A 26,720-nucleotide genomic window follows, 5' to 3' on the forward strand; every position below is an offset into this window, starting at 1 on the left:
GTTTAAACACTTATTCGAGGCAATAACGTTTTGCCACAAATTGTGATTGCTTTGCAGTCAATGGAATATACGTAGCATACTTTTAGGCACTTTACAGTTTGGCAAGCACTGTAATTCAACTGAGCTTGACCATGGACTCCAGTCAATCCAAACAAACTGTATTTTCAAAAATAAAAGACTCAAAATTAGAAATTGAATTGTATAAGTTTATATTTTAATCAGCAGTATACTATTCTGTTCGTAAAACGTCACAGAGTTTTGTATAACTGCAGAGTATTTAAATTTTAATGGTAGTGGCCCAAAATTTCCAGTTTTTCCTTTTATCCTACATTCACCACCATGTCGTTGTCCGCGAAATCCGTGCTAAAGGAGGGCTCCACCGAGCTGAGCCACATCTGCGAGCTGGACCTCTCGCAGCAGGCGTCCCATCAGCGCCTGGTGTCCCTGATCGCGACCATATCGCTCAGTTCCCGGAACGCGGACACCATTTACACCATGATAATGCGCGGAGTGAACATATTCCGGCTGAATTTCTCCCACGAATCGCACGAGATGCACTCGAAAACGATCGAGCTGATCAACGAGGCGCTGGAGAGGATTCATCGGGAGACGGGCCAGATTCGCACGGTGGCCATTGCGGCGGACACGCGAGGACCCCAGATCCGTACTGGCCTATTGGATGGGGATGTGTTCCTGCGCAGCGGCGACAATCTGCGGCTCTCGATCAACCGGGATCTGTATGACAAGGGCAACAAGGAGGCGGTCTACGTGGACTACCCGAACATCATCAACCTGACCAAGACGGGCGATCGCCTGTTTATCGACGACGGCCGTCTGCTGCTCCACATCATGGAGGTGGGTGTGGATGGACTGCTGTGCGAGGTCATTCGCGGCGGCCAGCTGAGCAACAACTGCAACGTGATCCTGCCGGAGATCGAGATCGATCTGCCTGCCGTCTCCGAGAAGGACATGTTCGACATCCAGTTCAGCATTAAGGCCAACGTGGACTTCCTCTTCGCCTCCGCGGTGCGCAGTGCCAAGAACGTGAAGGAGCTGCGAACGGTTCTCGGCGAGAAGGGCAAGAACATCAAGATCATCGCCAAGATGGACAGCAAGATAGCGTTGAGCCGATTCTCGGAGATCCTGCGTGCGGCGGATGGACTGCTGCTTTCGCGAGCGGACCTGGGCACCCAGATACCCATCGAAAAGCTCTTCATCACGCAGAAGAGCATCCTGGGCCAGTGCAACAAAGCGGGCAAGCCGGTCATAGTGGGCTCCCACATCCTGGAGTCCATGCGCTCGTTGCCCCATCCAACGCGCGCCGAGTGCTTCGATCTGGCCAACGCCATCATCGATGGAGCTGACTGCATCATGCTGTCGTCGGAAGTGGCCATTGGATCGTTTCCCAAGGAGACGGTGGCCACCTGCGACACATTGTGCCGGGAGGCTGAGAAAGTGCTCTGGTTCCGCGACCTCTTCTCCGACCTGGTCAGCGAGGTGCGTGGCGAGCTGGACGCGGCCCACTCGCTGGCCATTGCCGCCGTGGAGACGGCCAAGCGCACCAACGCCACCCTGATCATCGTGCTGACCACCTCGGGCCGTTCGGCCACCCTGGTCAGCAAGTTCCGACCCCGTTGTCCCATCATGGCGGTCACGCGCTGCGAACGAACCGCCCGTTGGGTGTACCTGCATCGCGGAGTCCTTCCGCTTTTGTACACCTCGGAGCCAAGCACGGACTATGCCACCGATGTGGACGCACGCGTGCAGTTCGCCATGACCGCGGCCAAGAAGTGGACCATCATCGAAGACGGCGATCCCATTGTGATCGTGAGTGCCTGGAAGGATGGCGGCGGGTTCACCAACAATGTCCGCGTGGTCTACGCCTTCTTCGAGGCGGATCACGTGGACTGCCTCTTCCGGTCGGACAGACGACGTTCTCGTAAGAACACCAATCTGCAGATGGCCAATCGGGAGCCTGATGGTAAGCAGTCAAATGTGAGCTTAAACTGATTTTCCTAATATTTCTTCAATTTCAACCTTGCAGAAAATAAGAATAAGTAGCTGTGTCCCTGTGTAATGGAACTTTGTTGCCCTTAATCTATTCAAGAAATAAAATATTTTGGAAGAATGTTTTTGTTTTTGTCCCAGTAGTTATTTTATTCTGTGACCTTAGTTTTTATCTGTACAAAATTGGAAAAAACCCATGTTCTAGTAAAATTTGGGTAGGTACTTTATCAGTACCAGGGTATGGGCGGCATTTCTTATGAACTCGTAGGCCAAGAAAGCAAAGCGACCCGACTGCTTCATCGTGGATAGACGCAATCCATAATTGACAAACTCCAGAAGTCCAAGGAGTCGGCAACGCCGCCAAAAGGATGATTGCTTCATTTCTCTGGAACAAGTTTGATGCAGTATATGATTCAGTATATCATTATCTAAAATAAAACTTACACCTTATATAGCGGCGAGGCCAAAGCCAGTCCCATTAGATTGCCTAGATCTCTGACCAGTCCAAAAACCGGAGTAACTTCGTGACGCAAGTATGTGGGCTCTGGACACCATTTGAAACCCTTTAAAGTGAACAATTTGATACGAATGGTAAAGTTTAGTTTCAAAGAAGATATAGTAACTTACCTCGCGCACCGACCAGTGGGGATCCATATTAAGTTGCAGCTTCACAAAGTACACCGACACCGCCAATCCTCCCAAGAAGCAAACAGTTGAGACTGCATTGCCACGTGGTCGGGAGAACAAGTACTTCACATGTCCCTCGAAGGTGCTGAGCGCCCTGATCCCGAAGTAACTGCCCAGGATGCACTGGTGCAGAAACTCGGTGGCCAGATAGAGGCGACTCAGCCACATGCAGACCACCATTCCAATGATCAGCAGATACATGAGGCAGCGGCAGAAGGGCGAACGCCAGGACACAAAGCGATCCCAGCAGCGGACGAAGAAGAACGAGGCCAGGATGAGCACGAACACGGTGAAGGTCATCGAGTGGGCACAGGGCAGTCCACCGGTAACCTCGCAGCTTAGCTGATTACTTTCCAGGGCCACCTTCGGTTTCTTGAGTACTCTCCTATTGGCATACTGCTCACGCAGAAACCACAAAGGACGCGTCTCCGGACATATCCTGTTCGGAACATAAGTATGATATATTTATGTATGGAGGGGATGCCATTCAGGAAGGATTCTCTGTGCTTTTCGATATAACTTACCACTTTTCAAAGGAGTTCAGTGTGCTAATAAGAGTAATCGCCGTGAACAGATGCAATAGGATTTCCTGACTAAAAATGCCACATAGGGGAATAAAGATGTTGAACATGTTGCTTGGCTCCAATTGAACGCTAAAAAAGTGCCAAAGTGGCTTTCCAAAACTCAAGCTGCAAAATGCATTTTTCATTAACAATGTTTAGCCGGAAAATTCAGTAAGTTCCTACCGTTCCTGAGCCCATTCGTTGATGAAAAGCTCGCGCGAGAGCGTTGTATTGTATGCACCCGAAACAACGTGCATTATAGTCTCCATAATTGCTAGTTCTTAAAAATTTTATTCAAATTTTATTTACTGCTTTTCGTTTTCAAGTCTTTTAGTCAATATGAAATGTTTATAGTGGCTTGCTTGTTTGCTGTTTAACATCCTTGAACAGCTGTTGTTTTTTGGGCCTGCGCACTTCTTGTCAAAATGGGGTGACAAGTAAAATTAGTGTTAAAACAACTACTACTGCTTGCAACTGCTTGATGGCGCCAATATATACAACATTTAAAATATATTTATTTAAGATAAGTGAAATTATATAAGGAACACTCATATTTTGTATGCTTTTTTACTTTATTACCGCTTTCCACCCCTCATAAAAACACAGTTCCTCTTTTACGTATATAGATAATTGTAAAATTTTTAATAAATAATGTGAACGGTTTACAAAAACTGATAACAAATCATATTTTCAATAAATACACATATACATACATACACATATATAAGTAGAGGCCTTTTTGTTGTTCTCGCTATGATTGCAGTGATTTTGTTTACAATGGAATACATTTTCTTAACGCACTAAGCAAAACTTGACTAAATTATGATTGTACGATTAGCCTACGATTAAGGAAGTTTTAAGTTGTATGTTTGAGCAGCCGAATTCGCTAGAACTAATGAATGAATCTTACGGATAGAATTCGCTTTCGTTGAGGGGGAAATACAGGGAAGCTGGCAGGTGAAAGATTGGATATAGCCAATAGAGCTGATTTATCCAAAGTTCTCAAAGTGGTGAATGAAATAGGGCAACTTGCGCGTCTTGTTCACTTCATCACAGGCAGACATCACGCTCTTGGTCAGCGGACGAGGACCGCAGGAGAAGACTCCTATCTTGGAGACCTGCAATGAAATGTTATCAATGTGATTTCCTTTTGAGAGCAGCACAAGCCCAAGTACTCACGTATGAGTGCTTCTTCTGAACGAACTTCAAGAAGCTGGACATATCTGGTCTACCAAAGTGGTTCACCGCCTTGAGACCCGTGAATATCGAGGTCTTTGACAATCGCTGGAAGTGGTTCTCACAGATGTACTGAAAGCAGGAATAACTATTTAAGTAAATACTTCAATCACTATCGTTTGTAAGCACATACCAGCATTGTCGTGCGCAGATCGAACTTGTGGAAGAACTGCGTGATGAATATGTGTATCTCCAGCACGTTGGTCACATCCTTCTTCTCCACATCGCGCAGCACGTCGATGAACCACTCAAAGTGCTTGTGCGATGGACAGATCCACAGGAAGTACACCTTCTTGCAGGCCACGCCCGAGTATCGATTGGTACTGGTGCCGAAGACCAGATCGTTGAGAATGGAGGCGTACGGCGTGACCCCAATGCCGCCACCCACCATTACGGCCACCTCGAACTTGTACCAGTCCTGGTTGCCACCACCGAAGGGTCCCTCGATGCGGATCTTGGGCTGGTCCTCCGGATTGTAGTTGCAGGGATCGAAGTAGTTGCGTAGCTTCCACGTCCACGGACCCTGCGCCTTGATGTGGCAGCTGAGGTAGTTCTCGTGCGGCGCCGAGGTCAGCGTGAAGCTGTGCATCTCGTGCGGCCGGAAGGCGGTGCAGGACAACCTCACCCATTGGCCGGAGAGGTACTTTAGATTCGGTGGCCGATAGAACTTGATCTTGATCACGTCGGAGGGCAGCAGATCCGTGTCGATCACGTCCAGAGCCATGTACTTGGTGCGCAGCGAGACGATCTTGTCCAGCGTGTACACGATGCCGGGACCGAGGAAGAACATCCAGAAGCGTGGTGGTCCGGTCAGTCGAGCCAATCCGTGGATCAGGCTCAGAAGATACAGTCCAATGTACAGGGTGTGCATGTTCCAGAAGAAGTTGTAGGCCTTTTTGCGGATCGTGGGATGGGCGAACACAAAGATGATGCACATGATGATGAACAGCATGACGCCTGTGGTGCCGGTGACCGTCTGGAAGAGCCAGAAGGTGATATCCGGCTTGTAGTCGGATGCGAAGTGTACCTCGCGGGTCAGGCAGCGCAGGTTCTCGTGCGATTGGGTGGACACGTGATAGAAGTTCACGATGTGGCCCACCGTGTGCAGCACGGAAAAGAAGAGCGCCGTGCAGGCGGCAATCTTGTGGAACTGGATGTGCGAGTCCAGGGGTATGTACTGCTGTATGGGGAACTCCTTTAGCTTGGTGATCAGATTGCGGGACATGGTCAGCAGCAGCAGGGAGTAGCAGAAGGACAGCGATGCGGCGGATCCCCTGGTAATGGCAATGCCCACGCCCATGATGTGCCGCAGATCGGTGTGCTCCGCCATGAACGAGTAGTGGATGAAGCGCTCAACGAACAGAACTATGGTGACCACATAGAAGAGGAACAGGTAGAAGATGTTCTGCCGGTTCTCCTCGAGGAACGTGATGTAGGCATCCCACTTGGCCAGCAACCAGTGGCGTGGCTTGTCCTGCATCGGCTCGATGTTGAATGAAGTCATCCGGGCCACGTTCGTCGAGGTGTCCAGGAAGTTCTGCTTGGCACCCTTGCAGTCCAGCCCGATGGCCACAAAGTCACCCTTGTACTCCTTCATCATCAGCTTGAAGTCCTGGTAGGTGAGGTGGTTCTTGTGCTCGAGCCCCACGTCCTGGAACATGCCGTCGATTAGCTCCGTGACCTGGTCGTCACCCAGGCTCGTGGTCCTCGCAATCTCCACCAGCGATCGCATCATCTCGCTTAGCTCGCCCTTGTCGATGACTCCATTTCGATCATTATCACACATATCGAAGATTATGCGAAGCTTGTCGTCCGTTTTGCCACGGGAGAAGAGAACTACGGTCTCCAGGAACTCCTGGAAGCTGATCCTGCCATCCTGATCCTTGTCCACAATGTTGAACATCTTGCGCACAAACATATCGTTGGGCTTCATGCCCAAGGCGGCGGCGAATTCCGCCGTGGACAGACTGGTTCGCATCACGGTCATCACCTCGCCATCACTGGAGGCATCTGAACGTCTTCGTCGTTCTCCGGGTCTCAGGCCAAAGGTCAGGGCGTAAGCCTCGCGGAAGAAGTACTCCAATCGCTTTTGGCGCCGCTCCCGTGTCTCCGCCCGCGCCAACATAATGTCCCTATTGACCTCCATCAATGTCATCTCCTTCTTGTGGAGCAGCAGGAAATCCTCCAGCTTCTTGACAAACTTCCTGCGTGCTCCGTATGATTCTAGTTCTAGCACCAGATCATGATCGCTGGGCACACGCAGCAGGATGTAGGGCTTCTTCTTGATGTGATTCGTGGCCGACTCCTCCACACTGACCACATCGATGTGCTTCAGACTGAAGGTGCGCAGCTTCTCGCCCTTCCTGTCCACCGTGTAGATGGCCGCCTCTGGTCCGAATTTAACGGTGACCAGTCTCTTGTGGTTGGCGTGCAGCCATTCCCTGGCCAGCATCTTGTCCACGGAACCCTTGTGCTGTGGTGCCCTCAGTGCCTCCTGGCGGATCTTCAGTCGACGGCGCTTGCTGTTCTGCAGCTTGACCACACAGTAACCGGCTCCGGCGCACAAGATGGGCACGAATCCAAGGAAGACGCACACGTAGATGAACATCAGCTCCGAGCCGGAGAAGTAGTCGTAGCCCTCCAAGTAAGTGCAGGGCTCCAGTTCGGTGGCATTCAGCTGCATTGGCTGCGGACAGGGATCCCCAGTGTGCCACATGAACACATCCTTTTGGATCTCATCCTCCTTCACATCCGTGCTGTTCACTATGATGTCCCACAGGGTGATCTTGCGCAGCTCTGCGATCTCCTCGGGTGTGAATATGCCGTTGCGCTCGTTCTCGAACCAAAATCGATCGGCATCTCGCAGTCGCTGGAACTGCTCCTTGATTACGGCCGTGAAGAACTCGCCCGGCTGACCATAGGATTCCAGCATACCACCCACATAGACATCCACATCATCCAGCTGGTTATCGTACGCCTCCTTCAGCATGCTGATAAAGATTGGTTTATCAAATAAATAATTTGCTTTTAAACCGATTTCTACTCACTCCAAGAGCTCTGGCTGCGTTTCGAACAGCGGAGGATTGATGTCCGTCCAGGTCTTGTGCCTTTTCAGTCCATACGACTCCCTCGCAGTGTTGTAATCCGGCAAGCCATTGTCCCGACCTCGCATTATGTTGAGGGCACCAAGATCTCGTCGTGTGAATTCCATGGGTCCGAACAGTTTGTCCCGCACATCTGAGCAGAGCACCGGATCCTCACGTTCGGATATTTGCGAGGCCAGGCCCATCAGTACCTCCTCCACGCTGGTGTCGGCAAAGAATCCCTGAAAATTCGAGTCTTTAGTCAATAATTCCTAATGCAGAAAATCAAAACTCACGCTGGAGTCCCACCAAGTGGAGCAGAGTCGAACGGCCGGGTAACCCATGGGTGTTTCCTTAAAGTTGCACTGACCATCCCGCCTGTAAATTCCGGGCGGTATCATCGTGTGGCCAAAGCGAAAGGCAGCCGCCTGGAAGATGTGGCCAATGCCAGGATGTATGTCCTGCCTGTAACCCTCGTACGGTGGCAACGAGGTGCCCAGGAAGGCGGGCAGGTACTCGTAGACTATCACATTCTGCAGACTGGCAATCACCGTGTGGCGTGCCCGCTGATAGATGTCCTCGTCACTCCAATCCGGATGCACCCGCTTGATCCGCTGGGCCAGGGTGTTGTGCCAGCGCAGGAAGAGAATGGCGAAGGAGAGGATCGCGGGATTCTGATTGGTGCGAGGATCGCCAAGAACTGGAAACAAGTGAAGTCATTTGACAACTGATAGCTGACAAAGCGTTTAGGACTCACGGAACAGCCGCTCCGGGCTGAGCATCTTCATGACACTCGGCACCGGATTGTTGAAGAGCGGCACCCGCATGGTGTTCCGCACCGGAAGCTTCCCGTCCTTCTCGGTGAGCAGGGTGCCATTGTGGAAGGAGCGCATGGCATTGAGCCAGGCCTCGGAGGTGCTGTAAATGAAACTGCCATCAATCCAAGCAGTCATTTGATTTATCTGCGGAGTATGATTTCAGTAGTGGCGTTCAGACCCATCCGATGGTAACCCGTAACCCACCTGCTCCCTCGGCGCATTCGGACTCTGTCCGGTATCGCGATCGTAGGCCGCCCGATGGAAGGGTATGTACTTGTCGCCGCGGCACTCCCGATCGTACATCTCGTCGCACTTCTCGATCTCGATGCGGTGCATCTCGATGGGGCAGCCGGACTCCGAGGCCATCACAATCTCGTTGGCCACCAGTTGGCCAAAGAAGGCTAGCAGCGCAGTACGGTTGAACTTTGACCCCAGGCCGTCCTTTCCCCGCATAAACAGCCGACTGAGCCGACGGGTCGAGGGCCGGTTGGCACCTGCCATTGCGTAAACGCCATCCGAATAGGAGGGCGGCGCCTTTCGCACCAGGTGGCTATCTGGAATACAATGGACAGCGGGCAAGGGTTAGCCTTCACACAGCTGGCCAATATGGTAATTGCAATCCGATCGATATGCAAATCAAAGTCAATCGCACAAGTAACTGATTCTAATTACAGGCCTAATCGGCTACATACACCCTTTTTCGAAAGTTGTCAACGGAATGGCGGAAATTCCAGTCTGTCCACTTACCCACGGATCCCCAGTCGGGATGGGCCAGGTTATTGTACCAGCCATCGTAGCGCTGTTTCTCCGTCTGACTATACATTTTCTCTGAAAGATAGGAACACAGGTGACACATATTAAAGTTAAGTGGCGTAAAGCAATTACATTTAATCTATTTAGGTGTGGGAAGCGTAGAACAGTCGTGCTCTTTTGTTACCTATTTAACCCATAGCTGAGGTCATAATTTTATTAAACTAGTTTTTATTAACTTGCAATCAGAAAAAAGATCTTTCAACTAAGCGCATGTAATGTTGGCTTCCAAAATCTTAACAAAACCTTAACCCACATATCTTATTCACTACAATTCGCAGTTTTCAGTACTAGAACCAAGGTGTTACGACTTTTCTAATTATTTAGCATTTATTTGCGTAATTCGATTCAGTATTATGTGCGTAAGTGACGCATTAATTTGAGCTAGTTTGGTTTGGAAAATGCCTTAAATGTTCACTTCATATTAGATAAATAATTTACGCATAAAGTTGTCTGCGGACAGTAGCCGGTTTTCAGCAAAGTCAAAGTGATCCGATAAATTGTAGATTGTGATATTAGACACTGTTTTTGGTTGACTTAGTTTGGCTTTTAATTGACTGGAAAATTGATTGACTTGAGGTTTAGATGGCGGAGATTGAATCCAATGGCACAAGTGGCTAAACTTGAGGAATGGCGCCAATTTGCCTAGATTTCAACAATCTAATGGTTCTAACAAGTTGCTAGGCAATTTTGAGAAATTATCTACATACATTCAACTTGTCATCATAAAAACTAATTACAACACAATATCGCATGAATTTTAATCGAATTCGACTAATCACCACACCCGGACATTTGCAAAGAATTCCCATTTGTGTTCGGCAATTAGGATAATTACATTAAATGAATAAATTTGGGTCCGAATAGGGTTTAGCTTACACACTAGAGGGACGTAGTTAATGTATACTATTTAATTCCGCAAACACAACAAACAAACCCCAATTATTCGCATCTTTTTACTTTGCCAATTAATAATTCCACCTTTTAAATGCCGACTTTGTGCATGATTCACAGAAAAAAAAGAACGCGAGTTGTAAAAATAAATATTTGTTAAACAGAAGACACCTTTAAGTGATAAAAATCTGCAAGGCGTAATTGTTCTGACGCTAAACGTTATAATTATGGTTTATTTGCGAACAATTGGGAGGGGAATGGGGGAAGATTTACGAAAAACCAGTTTTCAAATTAACAAGCCAATGCCCGCAGCCCAAAAAGAAAACATGCCCAACATTCTAAAAAGTGTTTAGATGGTATACCCATATTAGACATTTAAACCAGTTTATTTGTTCTATTGTTTTTAATACAGCTTCTGTTACGGCATCACCTTTGAATTCGACCATAGATCCGTGCTGGACAGAAAAAGATGGTTTGTTTTGCCGGATTTGTGTATTATTTTGCCGTCTTCATTGTGAGCAAACCATGGCAGATATTTGACGTTGGCAGCTACAGCTACAAGTCATGAATATATTTCGTACCATTTTCGAGAGCCAGTGAGTGAGTGAATGAGTGAGTGAGTGATGGATGGCTAGCTAGCAACAGCGAAGGCAACAAACAGCATTAATTTCCAGGTCTGAGATGGCAAACAGAATCAGATCCGGTTAACCAAAAACGTAGCCAGCTGAGGAGACTCAGAGAGAGGAAGCCTCAGCTGACTCCGATCAGCTATATATATATGTATATAAGCTATATGTACACAAACACTCTGCGTTGGCGGCGAACGGAATGTTGGTACAAAAAAAAAAGAATCATAAACCAACACCTGCACGCTGAAAAAAACTTCCACACATAAGCTGCTTTTATTTGTTTTCCTTTTTTTTCTTTTTGTAAAAACATGCACGACATCACGGATTCCCCTAAAAAAAAAACTAGATATTCACATACTATATAAAAACTACTGGTTTTTTGTGCCCAACTCTGTCGGCGCCATCAATTGTCGCATTGTACTTTCTGTGAGTCGCTCTTCAATTTCGTCAGCTGTTTCGCGTTCGTTTCCTAAGTCTTTTGATTCATACGAGTCCGGTACGTCGCAAAATTCACTTTCATCTCGGTTCGTGCGTGACTTTTGCCGTTTCAACAAAAAACGCTGATTTTTTTCACGTGGCATTGCTTAATTAGTTTATGAAAAAAAAAAACATGCAGAGTATCATACTAATGATAATCTACCAAAAGTTAAAGCTGGGAGTGAACTAGTAAAAATGTTGTGAAAAGTAACTCATTTATTATAAATTTCTAATTTATTTTTACAAAGTGTAATTGATCATAAGCAATAGCAGTACATTTCAATGCGATAGTTTTGAACGCAGAAGGCCTGATGGGCGTATCTATCTGTCCTGGTCACAGGACCACCCAGCTGCATATCCTTTCTCTCACCATTTAACATGGTTATAAGAACGGTGGCATCGAAGTTTCCGTCCCCGGGCGTCGTTTTCAGTCGGACCATAATCTGCGATAACATGTAGTTTCCTCGATATTCGTCTTTGGCGCGATAGGCGGCGCGAACTGCCTGCAGGCTTAGAATCCTACACTGTGGATATGGCCTGATGAGCTCATTGATCCTGTCCACCGCGAAAATGGCAGCCTCTTGCACGGAACTTTCGTGGGTGGATACCGAGGTCAGTTTGTTGCAGAGGCAGTAGTGTTGCGGTATCTCAGCGGTTTCACAATCTCTGTTCTGAGGAATGGGTAAAAACAGACTGATGCCGCGTCCGTTCACCAAATTGAGCGTTCTATTCCTCACATTGGCATCGGTGAGCCGATCTAGATAGATCACATCCTCGAGGGTTTTGTGCAGATCAAATGTGGTAATGAGACTTCTGGCGTTCCGTTCAAAGTTCGACATGGCGAGGGGAAATCTCCGTTTTAACCATTCGGGATAAATGGCAATCAAGAGCGGCTGCGACATTTCATGTTGTCCCGCAGCAGTTCGTGCGAATCTATCGAATCTCAGGCCGTGATCGCCCATAAACAGGATCAGCGTGTTCTCCATCACTCCCCTTTCGCGTAGCCTGGTCAATATACTCAGATAGTCCTTATCCACGAACTTGGCGTACTGAAAGATGTCGTGTATGCCGTGCATATTCCACAAAAATGAGAAGGACAACTGGCGTTCCACGTGTGGAATCAGCTTCGACACGAATTCATAGTAATACTCTCCATAGAGACGATGACCTGTGCATTTAAGATCGTATTTGGTGCGGTATAACGAATGAGCTTCGATCTCAGTCATCAGCGGACGCATGTAAATATCGGTGGGCTCCTTCTTGTAGCCCCTTTTTCTGTAGGTAAACAGCCCTGCGGTATCCGTGTCCTCTGCAAAAATGGTGCTGTATCCCGCCCTCTTGAACTCATTCCACAAGAAGTTACATTTGTCAAAGTTCAATTCGCCCTTGTAGCAAGAGGACTCCATCTCCGAAACACTTAGTCCACTTACCAAAGGCATCAAGTTGGGATATGTGTTCACGGCAACGCGATTATAGCCCCAGAATTCGGTGTGAGGCAGGTGCTCAATGAAGTCGGCCACGCGGTGAAAGTATCGCATGTAGTGCATGTGGGAAATGGAGTCGACTCCCAGGATCATTACGGACAGCTTTCGCTTCTGAAGTTCTGTAGATCTGTTCGTAGTCGGTGGCGGCGGTGGCAGGAAAAAGAGAACGTCGTGGAAAATAATCCTGCCAAAGTCCACCCAGCACCAAGTGCGAATGTATTGCAGACCAGTGCCAACCTCAAGGTATCGCGTTCCATCGCTTAGCTTGAAAAACTTCAAGGATATATACTTGTTGTGTGCGTCATCGACTCTCACAAACTGCCTATAAACGCAGGAGACTTGCCTCCACGAGAGCATTCTAAGCTTCGATATGTTTCGCACCAAGTAATTCCTGTCTCCAATTGTCTCGGCAATCATCAGCTGCTCCATTCCGCATACAATGGGCTCAATGGGTTCCATGAAGGGCAGGGCAAAAAGCGAAAGTGGCTTTGTTGAACTTATTCGACATCCCGTGGTGTTGACAAAGAGATCATCTTCCTCATTGATGTAGATCTGGGGCACTTCGCTTATACTAATGGCTTTTTTCCGAGCGGAAAGGGAAGTAAATATTAGATAGCACAGAACCATCAATAGAAAAATGTTGAACAATCGACTAGCAATTCGCTTTCTCTTCATTAGTTATTTTAGCTTATACTTTTTAGTAAGTTGAAACGCCTACTTGAAAATGATTTCTATGCATCATGCTTTCTAAGGTAGTATCATAAAAATAGAAAGAACGTTTATTGCAAAGACTTTGTTCTAAGAAAAGAGTCCATGAAGTTTTTACAGATAAACTTTCGCTTTCGGCTTCGAATGCGTTACTCAAAACTAAGACTTATTATGGGCGACTAACAAAATAATGAATGTAGACAGTGACATCTATTTGTTAGCTGTTAATTGGTTGCCAAATTTGAAGGCATATAAAAATGCGCACATGACTTAATTTAATTTTACACTCCCGTGCGAGTTCTCGCCCAGCTCAACTTCAGTACTAATGAATGCCAAAGAATATATTTTATCTCTAGCGGCTTAATTAAGAGTTGCGATTCGCAAAGAATGCAGTCATTCCTAAATCGAAGTTCTATTGAAACACTTGCCGAATATATACGTACGTTCAGTTCAGCTTACACGATGTTAATGATTCAGTTGGTTGACTAGCTTTTTCGTTAATCAAAATACCATTTGCCTAATTAAAAACTCTAGTATTGGACATTTTCGCTCAATTCAAAAGTCCAAATGATGATCAATACCAAACGGGTGATATTAATAAATGGGGGTTTTGATCACCTCTTAATTGATGGTTGTGATTCTGAAGAATAAGTTCTTGAAATGTGCTAAATAGGCAAGGTGATTTTGGAGCGAAGCGGGGAACTACATATAAAGGATTTTATAAATAATAGTCGCTTAAACATTTTAACTGAATTTAAAGCAATTTAATTAGCAAAAAAAATTTGTTGTTTGTAGATGGAAATTCTTAAAAAAGTAAGAAGTAAAGCAATCGAAGAATAAAATGCCAAAAATAAGATTAAAAAGCTTTTTCCTATCAAAACCTCCTTAGCATCAGTTTTTTTTGGCGTTTCTGACATATTTGTTAATTCGATATAGCAAATCAAAATAATCAATCGAGACTGAAGCAACAATAGGCCTTCGCGAATGCTAATAAATTCGATGGAAAGAAAACAAAATGAAACAAATTATTTGGCGAGTCGAATTAATCGTCCGACTTCCCCAAAGCCACCTGCTGCGATTGGCGATCCCAATTTCGAGATCGTAGATCACAAAAGCCGTCGATCTTTCGACCAGGAAGAGGGCGCACCGCGGGGGGCGTGGCTGGCCAACACAATGGGATACGGATAAATTTCACGTGTGTTGGCAGTAATTTGATTACGCTAAACATTTCAAAATTAAAATACTAAATTGGATGGCCGATCGTAAATCAATGCATAAGCAAAATAGCAAAGCCACAACAATGCAAGTCGGGGTGAGAAATTAGATACAAATGCAAAAGCAAGAGGAAGCCAGTTGATCGTGCGTTGACATTTGACTCGCATCGAGTGTCGAGTGCCACGCCCCCCAGGCCCCAGCCCCCAGCCACTGCATAGCCACAGGTGGTACGTGACCAGTATCGTCAGACATCGTGGAATCTATAGCTTCGAAAGACGGATACTGAGCGGATTTATTACACGAAAATGCTGAATGAAACTCTATTCTATCAGAAGTCAAATACAATTAACTGTTTCAACTAACACAATACAATTTCTCACTGTGTATGTGTGTATAATACATACACTTTTTATGCATAATAAATTGCTGGTGGCGGGATCTAATCGGTCATTTTGAATCCACGAGATCTTGGCACGTCTGGCGATGCCAATGCAAGGCGTCTATGGGATGACGTCAATGTGGACCAGGTAGTATTTACGGAGTTCAAATATGATGGGTTTATTTGCCTTTGCCTCCGAGTCGTTATTTCGTTACCAGCACATAAAACGCCACGCAGCAATTGCATTTCAGTCAGCAGTAAGAATCACTTAAAGTCAGCGATGTCTGATGGCAGTGCACAGCTGGCTAAATTTCTATAAAAATGAGTTACAAGCTGAAAAGCCATATATTTCATTTTTCGAACTGGGCTGGTCCATGATCTGTGCATAGGATCCATTCCCAGGCTAAACAAAGCTTCGCCCAACGCCACGATCCATGTCTATGCAAATGGACCTAATTGAATTGAATAACCATATAACCATATAACCGTATAGCGATATCGGGAAGTGGTAGGTATAGTTGGTACTCACCATAACAATGCACCGAGCCCAGCTCCAGACCGAGACTAATCAGCAGCAGCAGCAGCAGGGCTCCTCCGTAGTTTGCCCCGGGCAAATGGAGCCGGAGCACTCGATTTTTGCTTTCTGCCCTCTGATGGGGCGCACTTGGAACACTCATATTGATTGCAAACAATGTCTTTTATTTCGTATGGTATTCGTTGTTCGCTATTTTGGTGCACGATATTCGGTCGTTTGTATTGTTAAATTAATTAGGTAAACTAACACTTGAGTTTCGGGTTTGACTTCGAGGGCATGGGCTTAATTTTGCATTATTTCGAGTTTCATCACAGTGGCGCTGTTGAACATTTGGCTTGAGATTCCATGGTTTTACACTATTGCACTGCAACGGAGAACAATCGATTTCTTTGAAATTAGATTCTATGATTCATGCGGAGATTCGCACACTTTGTTTGGATATTTTTTCGTACACCGACTCACTCCAATTCTCGTTAAAAACGTTGACGATCGACTAAATTACCATAATTGTTTACCATATAAATGTTTTGAGGCTGTCTAAATTTTTAAGAAGTTTATTAACAACAATCTAGGACTGTATAAGTCTGCATTTCATTTAATTACCTATTGATGACCACAGTTTGATTTTTACAACCCAAAATCAAATTGACCGCAGAGGCCCAAAAGTAAATAGCGAAATGCTTCGTTAATGCCGAGCAATTAATTTGATTGCACAAAGTGAGGCGAATCAGGCGAATGAATAAAATCGCATTTATCGAATGCAATGCGCTGAATGGCCAACTAAATGGCAAAGCAAATAAATGAAAATAAAGGGCGAAGAGGTGGCCCCAAATGGAATTACCCACAGAGCAATTGACCTTCTGCGGCCTTACAAACCGCAGCCGACAAACGACTACCAGATTCCATTAGTCATAATCGACAATGGTCGGAATGAAGCCGAAAACTGAAGATACAAAGCATAGAAATACGTATATACATACAAATGTATGTACATATGTGCCAGGCAAGGCAAAAAGGCATATGAAATGCCATTGCACAACTGCAAACAATTAACATTACAACAACTGCAGAGTGCTAGTGCTAACAAAGTCATAAGCTACACCCCCTCCACCCCTTCCCCTACCCCTACCCCTACCCCTTTTACCATTTGAACATTTGAACATTAACTTTTTTCCGCCCAATGCAATTTGGAGTTTGTTTGGAAACTATTATTAAATGGCCGCGCAGAGAAAACATTTTGTGCGGTAAAAGCCAGATTCAAGTTGTGGGCGATCCACTGGCCAAAATACATATATACACAAATACAAATAAATAAATAAATATATAAGTACATATATATAAAAGAGATCCAAAGAGTGAGCGAGAGAGAAAGTCCAGAAAGCGTGGAAGACTGAACGGCCATAATCACTTGGAAATTACGGTATAATACGAAAAATTATATTGCGGCAAAAAGGTGGAAGCCACAAGCTTTAGCTTACCGAGCATTAGCCATCGCCATCGGGCATTTCGCATTAATTAATAAACATTTCTGCGGCTATTTTCTAAAATTGTTGTCCGCCGCTCGAGCAGAGATCAAATAAATCCGAAATTCCTATGGATCAACTGGCTTCTAAGACGCAATCCAAAAACCAGAAATGCCAAGAAATTGTTCGTGTTTCGAAGGCTAATTTAGGAAATGCAAAGATAATACTTTTCTATTAAGTCATATATTTTGGAAGCAACAAAAAAATTTTATTTTATAATTATTGTTGTTATTCAGGTATTAAAATAACTAAAAGTTCAAACTTTGCTGGTTCTTAGAGACTCCCTTTCTCCACTTTTACATGCATATCCCTAGTCTTGCAGATTTTCCCAAATATTTTTGCAGTCTCCAAAATTGCGAGAAAACACAGCTTTTGTTGCATTGGAGGCTGTGCAAGAAGAAGCAGCAGCAAATTGGCAAAAAAAAAATTTAACACGAAAATAATTTAAATTCATGAACGAAAACGTAGGCAAAGCCAAGACGGCGACGAAGCAACGGACAAAGAAGACTCGGAACTCCAAAAGGGGACCCAAAAATAAGAAGAAAACAAATACAAGTGCACCAGCCAGCACACACACACACACACATAGATGAGAGAGCGGGTGATTCGTTTGCTTGTGGGCGAGCAAAAGAGATGGGCAGCACACGAAAAGAAAGAAAGAAAACTATCCACAAAGTATCCAATCATCTCCGCATGTGGGGGTGTTCAATGTTTTTCGGGGTTTTGCACTATTTTCCAAACAATTTGAACAATTTCGCCTGGCGACAGCCACAAAGAGCCGCACACACAGAGGCCACGATAACGGTGAAGAAGACGGCGCATGCGCGACACGTTTCAGCGCTCCGCCGTTTCACATTCACTCTCGTCGGCGGCGTTGTTCGCTCACCAGCACAGCGCACACACAGCACACACAGAGCACACACAGCACTCCGCACCACACACACGATTCGAATCCGCCTCCCAATCGAGGGCTCCAACACACGTCCGCAGCGGCCAAGAGTTCGTTCGAAACTGAGCCCAGCTGTGCGGGGGACCCTCCGTGTTGGAGCTCGAATCGGTCCGCAGTGGAACCGGTTATGCACTGAAACCGAAATGTGCGAATCCGGAAATTAGGCGGGTAATGTTCCGATTCGAATTGTGCACGAAAGTTACCGTTTTTAAATGAAATGAAAAAGTTGTATATACATTTTTAAATTGTGTTAAAGTTTTAAAGTTAGTTGCCAAATTATTGTTAATTTTTTATTAATGCATTCTTATTTTTTTAAATAATTTTTATATATATATTTTTAAATATTTTCAAACACGAAATACTGTTGTTTAGTGCCATTTTGCTGGACGTACTAGTTCCCTTCTCTCAGTGTAGCCTCGCCGCTCTTGGGGCTCCCGAACCGCTGCTCCATTTCGCTTCGGCTCTCGGGATCTGGGTGGTGCGACTGGATGCCAGGCCATGTCCGCCTCCAAATGGGTTCCGTCATATTCGACATGACGACGTGTCGAATTAATCATTGCCGCCGAGCCTCTCGCCCTTCTCTCGCCACCTGGCGGGAATTTCCCAGCCTGGCGGATGCACTGCAACCGGCTGGAAGTGGAGTAGAGATCAGGCACGAGAGTCCATCCTCAAGCGGTGGTCCGCTCTTGCGGTTAATGAAGTGGTAGCAATTGGCATGTGGAGAAGAGTTCTTGTAGTCGGTGGAATGGACCACCTGGAATTATCCAACTCAACTTGATTAGTGCCCACTAATAACCCACTAATCTGATGGCTTCATATTAGATGGGGAACTGGAGTTTCTTGACATTAAATGGATCAGTTTAATATTAAGATCAAAAAGAATCCTATAGGGCAACACGTGCAAGCTTCTCAGGCACTCAATCATTCGATGATTGAGCTCTGGAACATTTAACCATTGTCCAGAGACAATGTATTTGATGTCAAGTATTGTAGGAGCCTGTCGACAGCTCACTTATGGCCCATGGCCCCGTACTAGCATCTTCGATCTTTGTTCGGATGTCAGTCAAGAGTCAGAAGTCGTCAAATGCAGCTGTGCACATTAAAATCAATTAAGATTCTTATTTATCTTCGATTCGAGCCGGGCTTAACAAGTGCAGCCAGGTATTTAGCAGAACGGGCGCATCTATAAATATTTATTATTCTTGCAATAATAACGATCGACGCTTACTTTCAACCAACACGCATGGAAAATCAAAAAACCAATAAAAAACAAAACAAAAAATAAAACACATTTCCAACTTTTGAGTGCACTTTGAATGAGTTGCGCAGAAGAACAAAAAAATGAATCGAACGTTTCATGCTCGATTGTCATTAAAAAAAATCACAAAAATGTATTGAAAAGACACAAGCATAAGTCGAGAACTCGAAACTCCAAAGCAATTCAGTTGGATAAGTAATTAAATTAATTAATTTCTATGTGCTGCCGATTGTCGTCGAGTGTTGATTTATCTGTGCGTGCAATGAGGCAACTTGTAAATGGTTATTTTTTTTAGCGATGAGGCCTTCCAAGCGGCAATTTGAAGTTGACTACGTTAATTCGATTGGTATCTGCAGCTGTGGGCTATTTATCGATTCCAAATTGATAATGATAATCAACCATGTAATGCGCAATAAACTGAAATAATAGCGATAAGTAATAATAATACAAAGATAATAATGGGAAGCATACGATTTATTTTTAAGAACATCTACATTTCAAGTTGATGCTTCGCATATGAAGTAATTCAAATCGGTACACGATGTATTGCACACTTTACCACTCCGAGTCTCAAGGCAGTTTTGCTTTTTGAGTAAGTCATCCGTTTCACTAAAATACCAAATCAATCCGGCTGCATTGCCGGATTCCACGGGTACAAAAATACCCTCCCTTTCTATATCATTGATGCCCACCCAGTAGCAGTATTTTTCATGCACCTTCATCTTGAAGGCGTTAAAGTCATGCATGTTCTTAGCGGATGCCAGTTGTCCTCCCATTGCACGGCACATATGTATTTTTAGCTGCATTCCAGGTAACCCTCAAATTATTCTCGACGTGAATCACCTGCGATCCGATTTTCTCATACTTCGGCTGCGTAATGCCCGCTGATGGAGGAGGTACTTTAATGGAGTTGAGGCTTTCCTGTATTTGATTGAAATAGCTGTGCAGTGAATGCTGAAGGGTGTCCGTGGTGTTCTTGAACTCTTTCACCTGGAATACCAATTCGGTAATCATCTCGTTCAAAGTTTTTAAATCCAGCTGTCCGTTCAACAAAGATGCCGACGACTCCTGCATTTCCTTTTGCTTGGCCTCGATCCCAGACAGTTTTTCCAGAGTTTCATTTACATGGACTGCACCACTGCAGTTTGATCGGTGCAAGGCCACACAATCTAGTACTGGAATGATGTCCCGAAATAGAACACTTAGGGGGAGGACTTTGCCTGGGATCCGTGAGGATTCCAGACAATAAACGCGAATAAAATTATAGCTCCCAGTTGCAGCATACTGCTAATAATGAACGCTTAAACTCAACTGATTGTGGATTTTTTGGCAGACTGCCGAGGAGTGCTACTGATAAGGCCTATATTCCAAATACATTTATTTGTATTTAATTGTCAGCGATAAGATTTTGACCCTTTGGCATTTTGATTTCGGATTCCGGAAATAAAACTTGATAGTAATCTTGCGAACACCAATTACTACTACAACTATTTATTCCTTTTTTAATCGCAATTACATTAGTAAGATATCAATAAAAGTTGAGGTAATCTGTTTATAGCCGGGAGTTGCGGAGTCAAAAATAGTTCGGTCCGAGTCCAGACTGGAAGACTCGAAGTTTCGAGCCCCCACTCGAGGCTTTAATGGTACTACCAAGCCCAAAACACTCTCGGCCTCAACAGCAATTACGAGTTCTAAACAAGCTCTCGATCAGCTCCACAACAATTTACGCACACAGAACTCCCAATCAAAAAATCACAAAAAAAAAGTGGAAGACAGCAACAATGATATCGCATTCCTGGCCTATGTGTCTTGGCCACAACAAAAAGTGAAGGGTAAAAAACGAGCAATAATTTCTGTGTTTATGTGAAATGGCCTGCAAATATTCGAGCCACATTAATAATTAATTTATCTTGCTCAGCAAAATCAAATTCAAAGCACCAACAACAGTGATGTTAAATGGTTTAACAACTTTCACGGCATAAAAAACCCAAGCAACCGAAAAAAAATAAATATATATACATACATATATATCAATGAGTAACACGGCACGGCTACGCATAGCAAAGTAATTGATTTTTTACAGCTTGGATTTCGGTGTCGATACAATTTCAGTTTCAGCTACGAAAAATATCAATTTTAATGGCTTGCAAATCGAGAGCAAGTGAGATCGAAGGTCAGGCCAACGCACAAGGCGGCCAAATAGAAATAGTAATAAAAACAATAATCGGACAGGTGACAATAACCAGAGCAGCAACAAAAAGCTGTGAAGCTGGTGTTGGCCCACAAAATGGAACACGCTTAGCAAACTCAGATTTGCGGCAAGCGCAAGTCAAAGTTAAGCCAAACGCATTAAGCATACGCACCGTGTGACGGCCGTTTTGGATCGCTGATACATTGTGAGCTTGGGTATTTGCCCAAGTAAACTGAATTAAGTAGTCAGTAGTGACTAGTGCACCAGTCACTAGTAGGTAGCTGCAACTGGTAGCCGTTTTAGTCTGGCTTGTTAGCAAATAGTTGCACTGCGGAGTTGGTACGTCTCATGAATTAAATCATTTTCCGCTAATTGGATTCCTTGAGGCAGCTTATCAAGCCATTTGCTCAGTAAGGGCTTGTGATAGTTATTTGCTCATAAGCAAATCGAATCCTATTCGATACACCGAGAAATATTGTTAGTCTTACAAGGTAAGCAAGCGATGCAACACCATACGCGAATTCAAAATCCATTCAAAAATCCCACAGTCATTTTGAAAAAGTATATCAAACGATTAAGAACCCATCCCATATGCCCATATCCATGGCACTGCACTGAAGTGTGATACCAAGGTGCACTTGTGGCCCACTCCCAGCACTCGAAGCCAAGCGCCCTGTTTGCACAAGCGCTGCAGTATTCGCTTCCTCAATAGAGCTTTTCGCATTTATGTTCCATTAACTGCGTTAACCCGTTAACACACTGAGCTCATGCCTAACAATATGCTTACAATGTATATGTAGGTAGAAAATCGCAGCGAAACAAGTTCCCTTTCACTTGCATCTCATACTTAACGAGCCACGCTCGTCGCATCCCATCAATGATGCATCCAATTCTAATGCCATTTTACCATAAATAGTTTCGCAGCCGGCTTCTAAAAAATACATCTCTATCTGCTCCGCAGGCATTTCAAGTGGAAATGCCAACTGAGACACACACACAGTGCGCATGCGTACGTGATTTTGGATTTAATTAACTTTGGCTTCGCAACAGCATAGCACATAGATACGTATGTACGTATGTATGTAGTTCATGTTTGTTGGCTAACTGAAGCAGGTGAGGCGGCTTTAAGGTGAGACTGGGCCATTGACTTTGGTAATGAAAACTCAGCCTAGTCGAGTGCAGTTCAGTCGGTCAGCCCTTCATGCAAGAATGCCCCCACTGAAGGATTTCCATGTGATACATGCCCGGTTTTGGCCTTATTTTCCAGGTCCAATCCATCCAAACCCTCCGCTGCTGCCAATTTTGCGATGTCTAGCGGCCAGGTGTTAGTTAAATGCCGCAGTCAATAGCCGCAAGGTCAATGCAATAAATTTTCAATATATAATATATTACAGACCATGTGCCATCCGCTTAATACCAATTGCGGAATCTTTCTGGTAAACTTGAAACACTTTAAACTTTAATAAGTAACGAACAACAGAGGAGGTTTAACTTCAAGTTACTTAAATGTAAAATAAAGTTAATTTTTGTGTATAAGGTAACATTTATCCTAAATGGATTGATCCTATACATAGGTAGACTATACAGAGATTCATGAACTTTTTGCAAAAATATATTAGTCTCTATATTTAGGGAAATAAAAACTAGTAAGTACTTTAAAACTTAATCCTTCACATTAAGCAATTAAAATGATTAAGTTGCGCATAGTCATCATTCATTTATAAAATATTAACTAATGTAAAAAACAATTATTTTACACAACGGATACAAATTTATAACAGTCGCTACTTTTTTCTATTGCACCTGTCATTCAGCAAAATCCCCAAAAGTATGCATAATATTTCTCTACCAATTTTTAAAGGCTTGCTTTTTCCGTCTTTAAAATGCGTTAGTTTTAACTAGTACGCTTTGGTAATATTCTACTTTATGTGTAACCTCGTTCTAAGTCCAAGCAAATAGAAACACTTCATAATTTAAGAAATATATATAACATCATAAATATATTCATTAGTTCATATCACAATCTTAATAGCTAAAGCAAAAACACATTTAGATGCTAAAATTAATCAAAAATTATTAGGTTTCTCAGACATTTGCAGCAAGTCTTTTATATGGGAGTTATCTTCCAGGGGAAATCGTCTCGCTAAATCAGATAAGCTCAATCGACTTCTGTGTCGGCTTTCAGAAATCTGGTTAGAATCGAATACTTTCAGATGATAGATTAGAAACTCGTAGAGGAACATGCGCTCTCGACTGGCATAATGAAAGGCCACCGAATAGTTGGAACAGCATCCCAAGCCCTAAAATGGAATATTTATTACTTTAGCATATTTTGATATAATCATGGGACTCACAGTTTCAACTGAAGATAGACTCATCAGGCGCAACCAATCCGGAATGGTGTAATTGCCATCCGACATATAGTTCTCCAGATCCAGGGGCATAAACTTTGGTTTCGTGTCTCCATCCAAGGCCTGTGTGGAGTCGACGAAGTGGACGCCCACATTCTGCAGACATATTCCCATGTAAAAGTCCTCGATGCCCATCTTCTTGGGCTGCGGACAAATCACCTCGGATTCGTAGGCTTGTGTTGCAAACCGATGGAGCGCCTCACGACTCAAAATGTACGAGGCACCGCCGGACATATAACTCTAGAGAATAGCAAATTTCGCGATTAACACAAATTGTCATATTGAAATGGTAAGTTACCAAACCCGTTCCCATATCGTAAAGTATGCTTATGCTAAACTATTTACTTCAAAGGCCCGAAAGAGCATGCTTTTCCACATTTTAGTAACGCTATTTAGGTTTTTAACATACCCACCAACGAAATGAATATGAATTTAATCCCACTTTGAAGGTCGCTGGGAATGATGTGTCAAAACACGAATCAAAATCACTTGTAAACGAGCAAAGCTCACAAGTTAATGTTAGTGAATTATTGAATTCAATTGTCACATTTGACTTGGGATTATGTAGGATTATGTTGCTGAAGTGTGGGCAATTATAACTCGAAAACTATGTCATAGGAGCATAAAAATGCCTTATTAAAAACCGAAATGAAACACAATATTAGGCAAAGTCATGTGAAATAATCAAAGTTATCAATCACGAGTCATTAAGGCATTTACGAAGCTTTAGGAATAACCAGCCAGCGAGATAAACTCTATTCAAAGTGTGTGCGCTGCAGAAGCTGAAACAAAGAAAACATTTTAATATCTTGGTTTCCCAGCCGTGGGCCCCCATAACTCATTTGTGTACGTTACTTATTTATTCAGCCCAGATGTACCCAGTTGTACCTCGGCTCCCAAAGAGCTTGCCCAACTCTTGCAAATGTCAAATGGCGAGGTGAATCCGCGCCTGCTGCCCAAAAGGCGCGGCTGTGAAAGATGCGTGACAGGTGCTCGCGATGACCTCAGGTGAGTCATTGCCATTAGTTTCTTAGTTTGCTAGTTTGCTAGTTGGTTAGTTTGTTAGTTGGCGCAGACTGCAGCTTGGATGGTTAATGCGAATTTAATTTCCTCCACTTGATGGATGCGCACGGAAAATGCAAAGACAAGAAGCTTTTCGAAGATCTTTTTCGAGATCTTAACTCTTTGGCGTGATATCATCCCACCAATAATAGATTAATGCTTGTTTACCGCCAGGCAATGCACAATAAATGGCTATTGGTTATTTGAAAATTACACTCACAATAGGGGACCGGTTCTTCGAACAAAGAGATCCATTTGGGATTAGCACATTTCTTCGGCACATATCGTAAAAGCACTTTAGCTGACTAAACATTTTATATAATTTCTATATAATTACTTATCAAAATAGCTATATAACTGTGTAAACCCATTTTGATGTGTTCATTTTCTCCGAATAATTAAGCCCCAAATAAGATTTATTGGCCCTTAAAAACTTCTTTCGCTGGCAGCATTTTGGCTTAAATCGGAAGAAATAATTTAAACAACATCGAAAAAAGCGAAACTGAAAAACGAAAATTTGAATTTCAAATTAGCTTAACAAGCGGGCGACAAAAACATGCAAGATGAGCAGTTAATTAGAAGCTAATGCCAGCGATCAACTAGATCACTTATTAAATAAATCACGTGCACTGGGAAAAATTGCAATAAAAAGAAGTTTGAACTCAGTGAGAATTGAGAATCATATTTCTAAACATTTTTCACAGTGCAGTGACGATATAATCGATTAACTACGAGCCGGAAGTTAATGCTAATTATGTGTAATTACTCACCACATTGTATCGCGACATCTTGTAGCCAAAGAAGACGGGCGTATCCGGATCGAAGCCACGGAGCAGATGCTGCAGATTCTCCATGACCACGTAACTGTGTACAGATTCGTAAATGAAGATGTGGCCAGAAGGATCTCCGCCAGCTTAACTCACGTATCATCGTCCGCCTTGAGGAACCAATCGTAGTCGCCGGCGTAGTGCTGCCAAACGTGGCGGAATCCCTCGCGCGTTTTGTTCCACAGATCCTCGTAGCCACCGCCTGCTGGCTCCACCACCTGGACCACGCCCAGTGGCTCGTAGTCCTCGCTGCTGGCGAAGATCAGGCGACTGCAGCGCCGGCCCCACGTCTCGTAGACACTCCTGGCCAGGCTCTGCACGTTCTCCGGACAGGTGAGCACCATGCACAGTACGCGCGGTTGTGGTTCATCCACAAAACCGGCCGTTGTGGCCATGGATCTGGTGGAGGTACTGCTCCAGCAGGGCGTCATCCGGCTGACATCGTAGACGTAGAGGAGGAGCACGAAGGCCAGCACGAATCCCGCCATGAAACCCGTGAGCAGATGCAGCTGGGAGCGCAACTTCATCTTGGCCGTCATTCTCCACGAGCGTTGTGTTCTCCGCGACGATTCGTTCCCGATTGCCGCCAGTTGGCCGTTTGTTTTAGCCAGACGGCAATCAGCCAAAATCAGGCAGCATCTTGGCATCAGTCAGTTGGCCAGCAACCGGTTTCGATTTTTGTTTTCTTATCAAGAAGCATCAAACTTCTGCGTTGCGGTGGCAGATTAGGGATCGCCACGCACATGGGCTTCTGAATTAAGTGGGTTGTGAAGGTTTAATATCTATTATACAATGAATAAATTTAAATACCTAAACTTAAGGTATTTGAAAATGAATAAATATAAATACCTAATCGTAAAGTATATGAATAGTATTTAAACTATATTGAATTTGATAGGTTTATTTAAGCTATATCAAATTTGATAGGTTTATTTAAATTGCTAAGATTGGCGACAGTACTCAACTTTTATGGC

The 26,720-nt window shown here is 44.3% G+C and overlaps 5 protein-coding genes across 8 annotated transcripts; 1 reads left to right on the forward strand and 4 right to left on the reverse strand.

Moving 5' to 3' along the window:
* The first annotated feature begins 224 nt into the window (after positions 1 to 224).
* On the forward strand, positions 225 to 2,128 carry LOC6526622 (pyruvate kinase). The gene is made up of 2 exons (XM_002087694.3): positions 225 to 1,981; positions 2,045 to 2,128. The coding sequence occupies exons 1-2, from the start codon at positions 340 to 342 to the stop codon at positions 2,059 to 2,061; spliced, it is 1,659 nt and encodes a 552-aa protein (XP_002087730.2). The 5' UTR covers positions 225 to 339; the 3' UTR covers positions 2,062 to 2,128.
* Positions 2,129 to 2,130: 2 nt separating this feature from the next.
* On the reverse strand, positions 2,131 to 3,641 carry LOC6526623 (glucose-6-phosphatase 2). Its single transcript, XM_002087695.3, has 5 exons — positions 3,441 to 3,641; positions 3,219 to 3,383; positions 2,635 to 3,133; positions 2,452 to 2,570; positions 2,131 to 2,392 (listed from the first exon to the last, which is right to left on the reverse strand). The coding sequence occupies exons 1-5, from the start codon at positions 3,524 to 3,526 to the stop codon at positions 2,209 to 2,211; spliced, it is 1,053 nt and encodes a 350-aa protein (XP_002087731.2). The 5' UTR covers positions 3,527 to 3,641; the 3' UTR covers positions 2,131 to 2,208.
* A 277-nt stretch (positions 3,642 to 3,918) lies between these two features.
* Positions 3,919 to 18,068, reverse strand: LOC6526625 (dual oxidase). 4 transcript variants are annotated; one of them, XM_039370542.2, is made up of 10 exons: positions 17,935 to 18,068; positions 15,520 to 15,889; positions 9,142 to 9,222; positions 8,599 to 8,948; positions 8,334 to 8,538; positions 7,873 to 8,276; positions 7,541 to 7,818; positions 4,627 to 7,483; positions 4,437 to 4,565; positions 3,919 to 4,375 (listed from the first exon to the last, which is right to left on the reverse strand). In XM_039370542.2, the coding sequence occupies exons 2-10, from the start codon at positions 15,665 to 15,667 to the stop codon at positions 4,247 to 4,249; spliced, it is 4,581 nt and encodes a 1,526-aa protein (XP_039226476.1). In that variant the 5' UTR covers positions 15,668 to 15,889; positions 17,935 to 18,068; the 3' UTR covers positions 3,919 to 4,246. The 4 variants fall into 4 exon arrangements, with proteins under 4 accessions (XP_039226476.1, XP_039226477.1, XP_002087733.2 ...); XM_039370543.2 differs by having other exon boundaries at positions 17,991 to 18,065; XM_002087697.4 differs by having other exon boundaries at positions 17,984 to 18,063.
* On the reverse strand, positions 11,387 to 13,456 carry LOC6526626. The gene has a single exon (XM_002087698.4). The coding sequence runs from the start codon at positions 13,361 to 13,363 to the stop codon at positions 11,462 to 11,464; it is 1,902 nt and encodes a 633-aa protein (XP_002087734.1). The 5' UTR covers positions 13,364 to 13,456; the 3' UTR covers positions 11,387 to 11,461.
* Positions 18,069 to 23,431: 5,363 nt separating the features above from the next.
* LOC6526628 (glycoprotein-N-acetylgalactosamine 3-beta-galactosyltransferase 1) lies at positions 23,432 to 26,327 on the reverse strand. The gene is made up of 4 exons (XM_002087700.3): positions 25,843 to 26,327; positions 25,690 to 25,783; positions 23,801 to 24,097; positions 23,432 to 23,746 (listed from the first exon to the last, which is right to left on the reverse strand). Exons 1-4 carry the CDS (start codon positions 26,283 to 26,285, stop codon positions 23,513 to 23,515), a joined length of 1,068 nt encoding a protein of 355 aa, XP_002087736.1. The 5' UTR covers positions 26,286 to 26,327; the 3' UTR covers positions 23,432 to 23,512.
* Between the last annotated feature and the right edge of the window lie 393 nt (positions 26,328 to 26,720).

The sequence above is a fragment of the Drosophila yakuba genome, chromosome 2L (assembly GCF_016746365.2).
Source record: "Drosophila yakuba strain Tai18E2 chromosome 2L, Prin_Dyak_Tai18E2_2.1, whole genome shotgun sequence".
NCBI classification, from domain to species: Eukaryota; Metazoa; Arthropoda; class Insecta; order Diptera; family Drosophilidae; genus Drosophila; species Drosophila yakuba.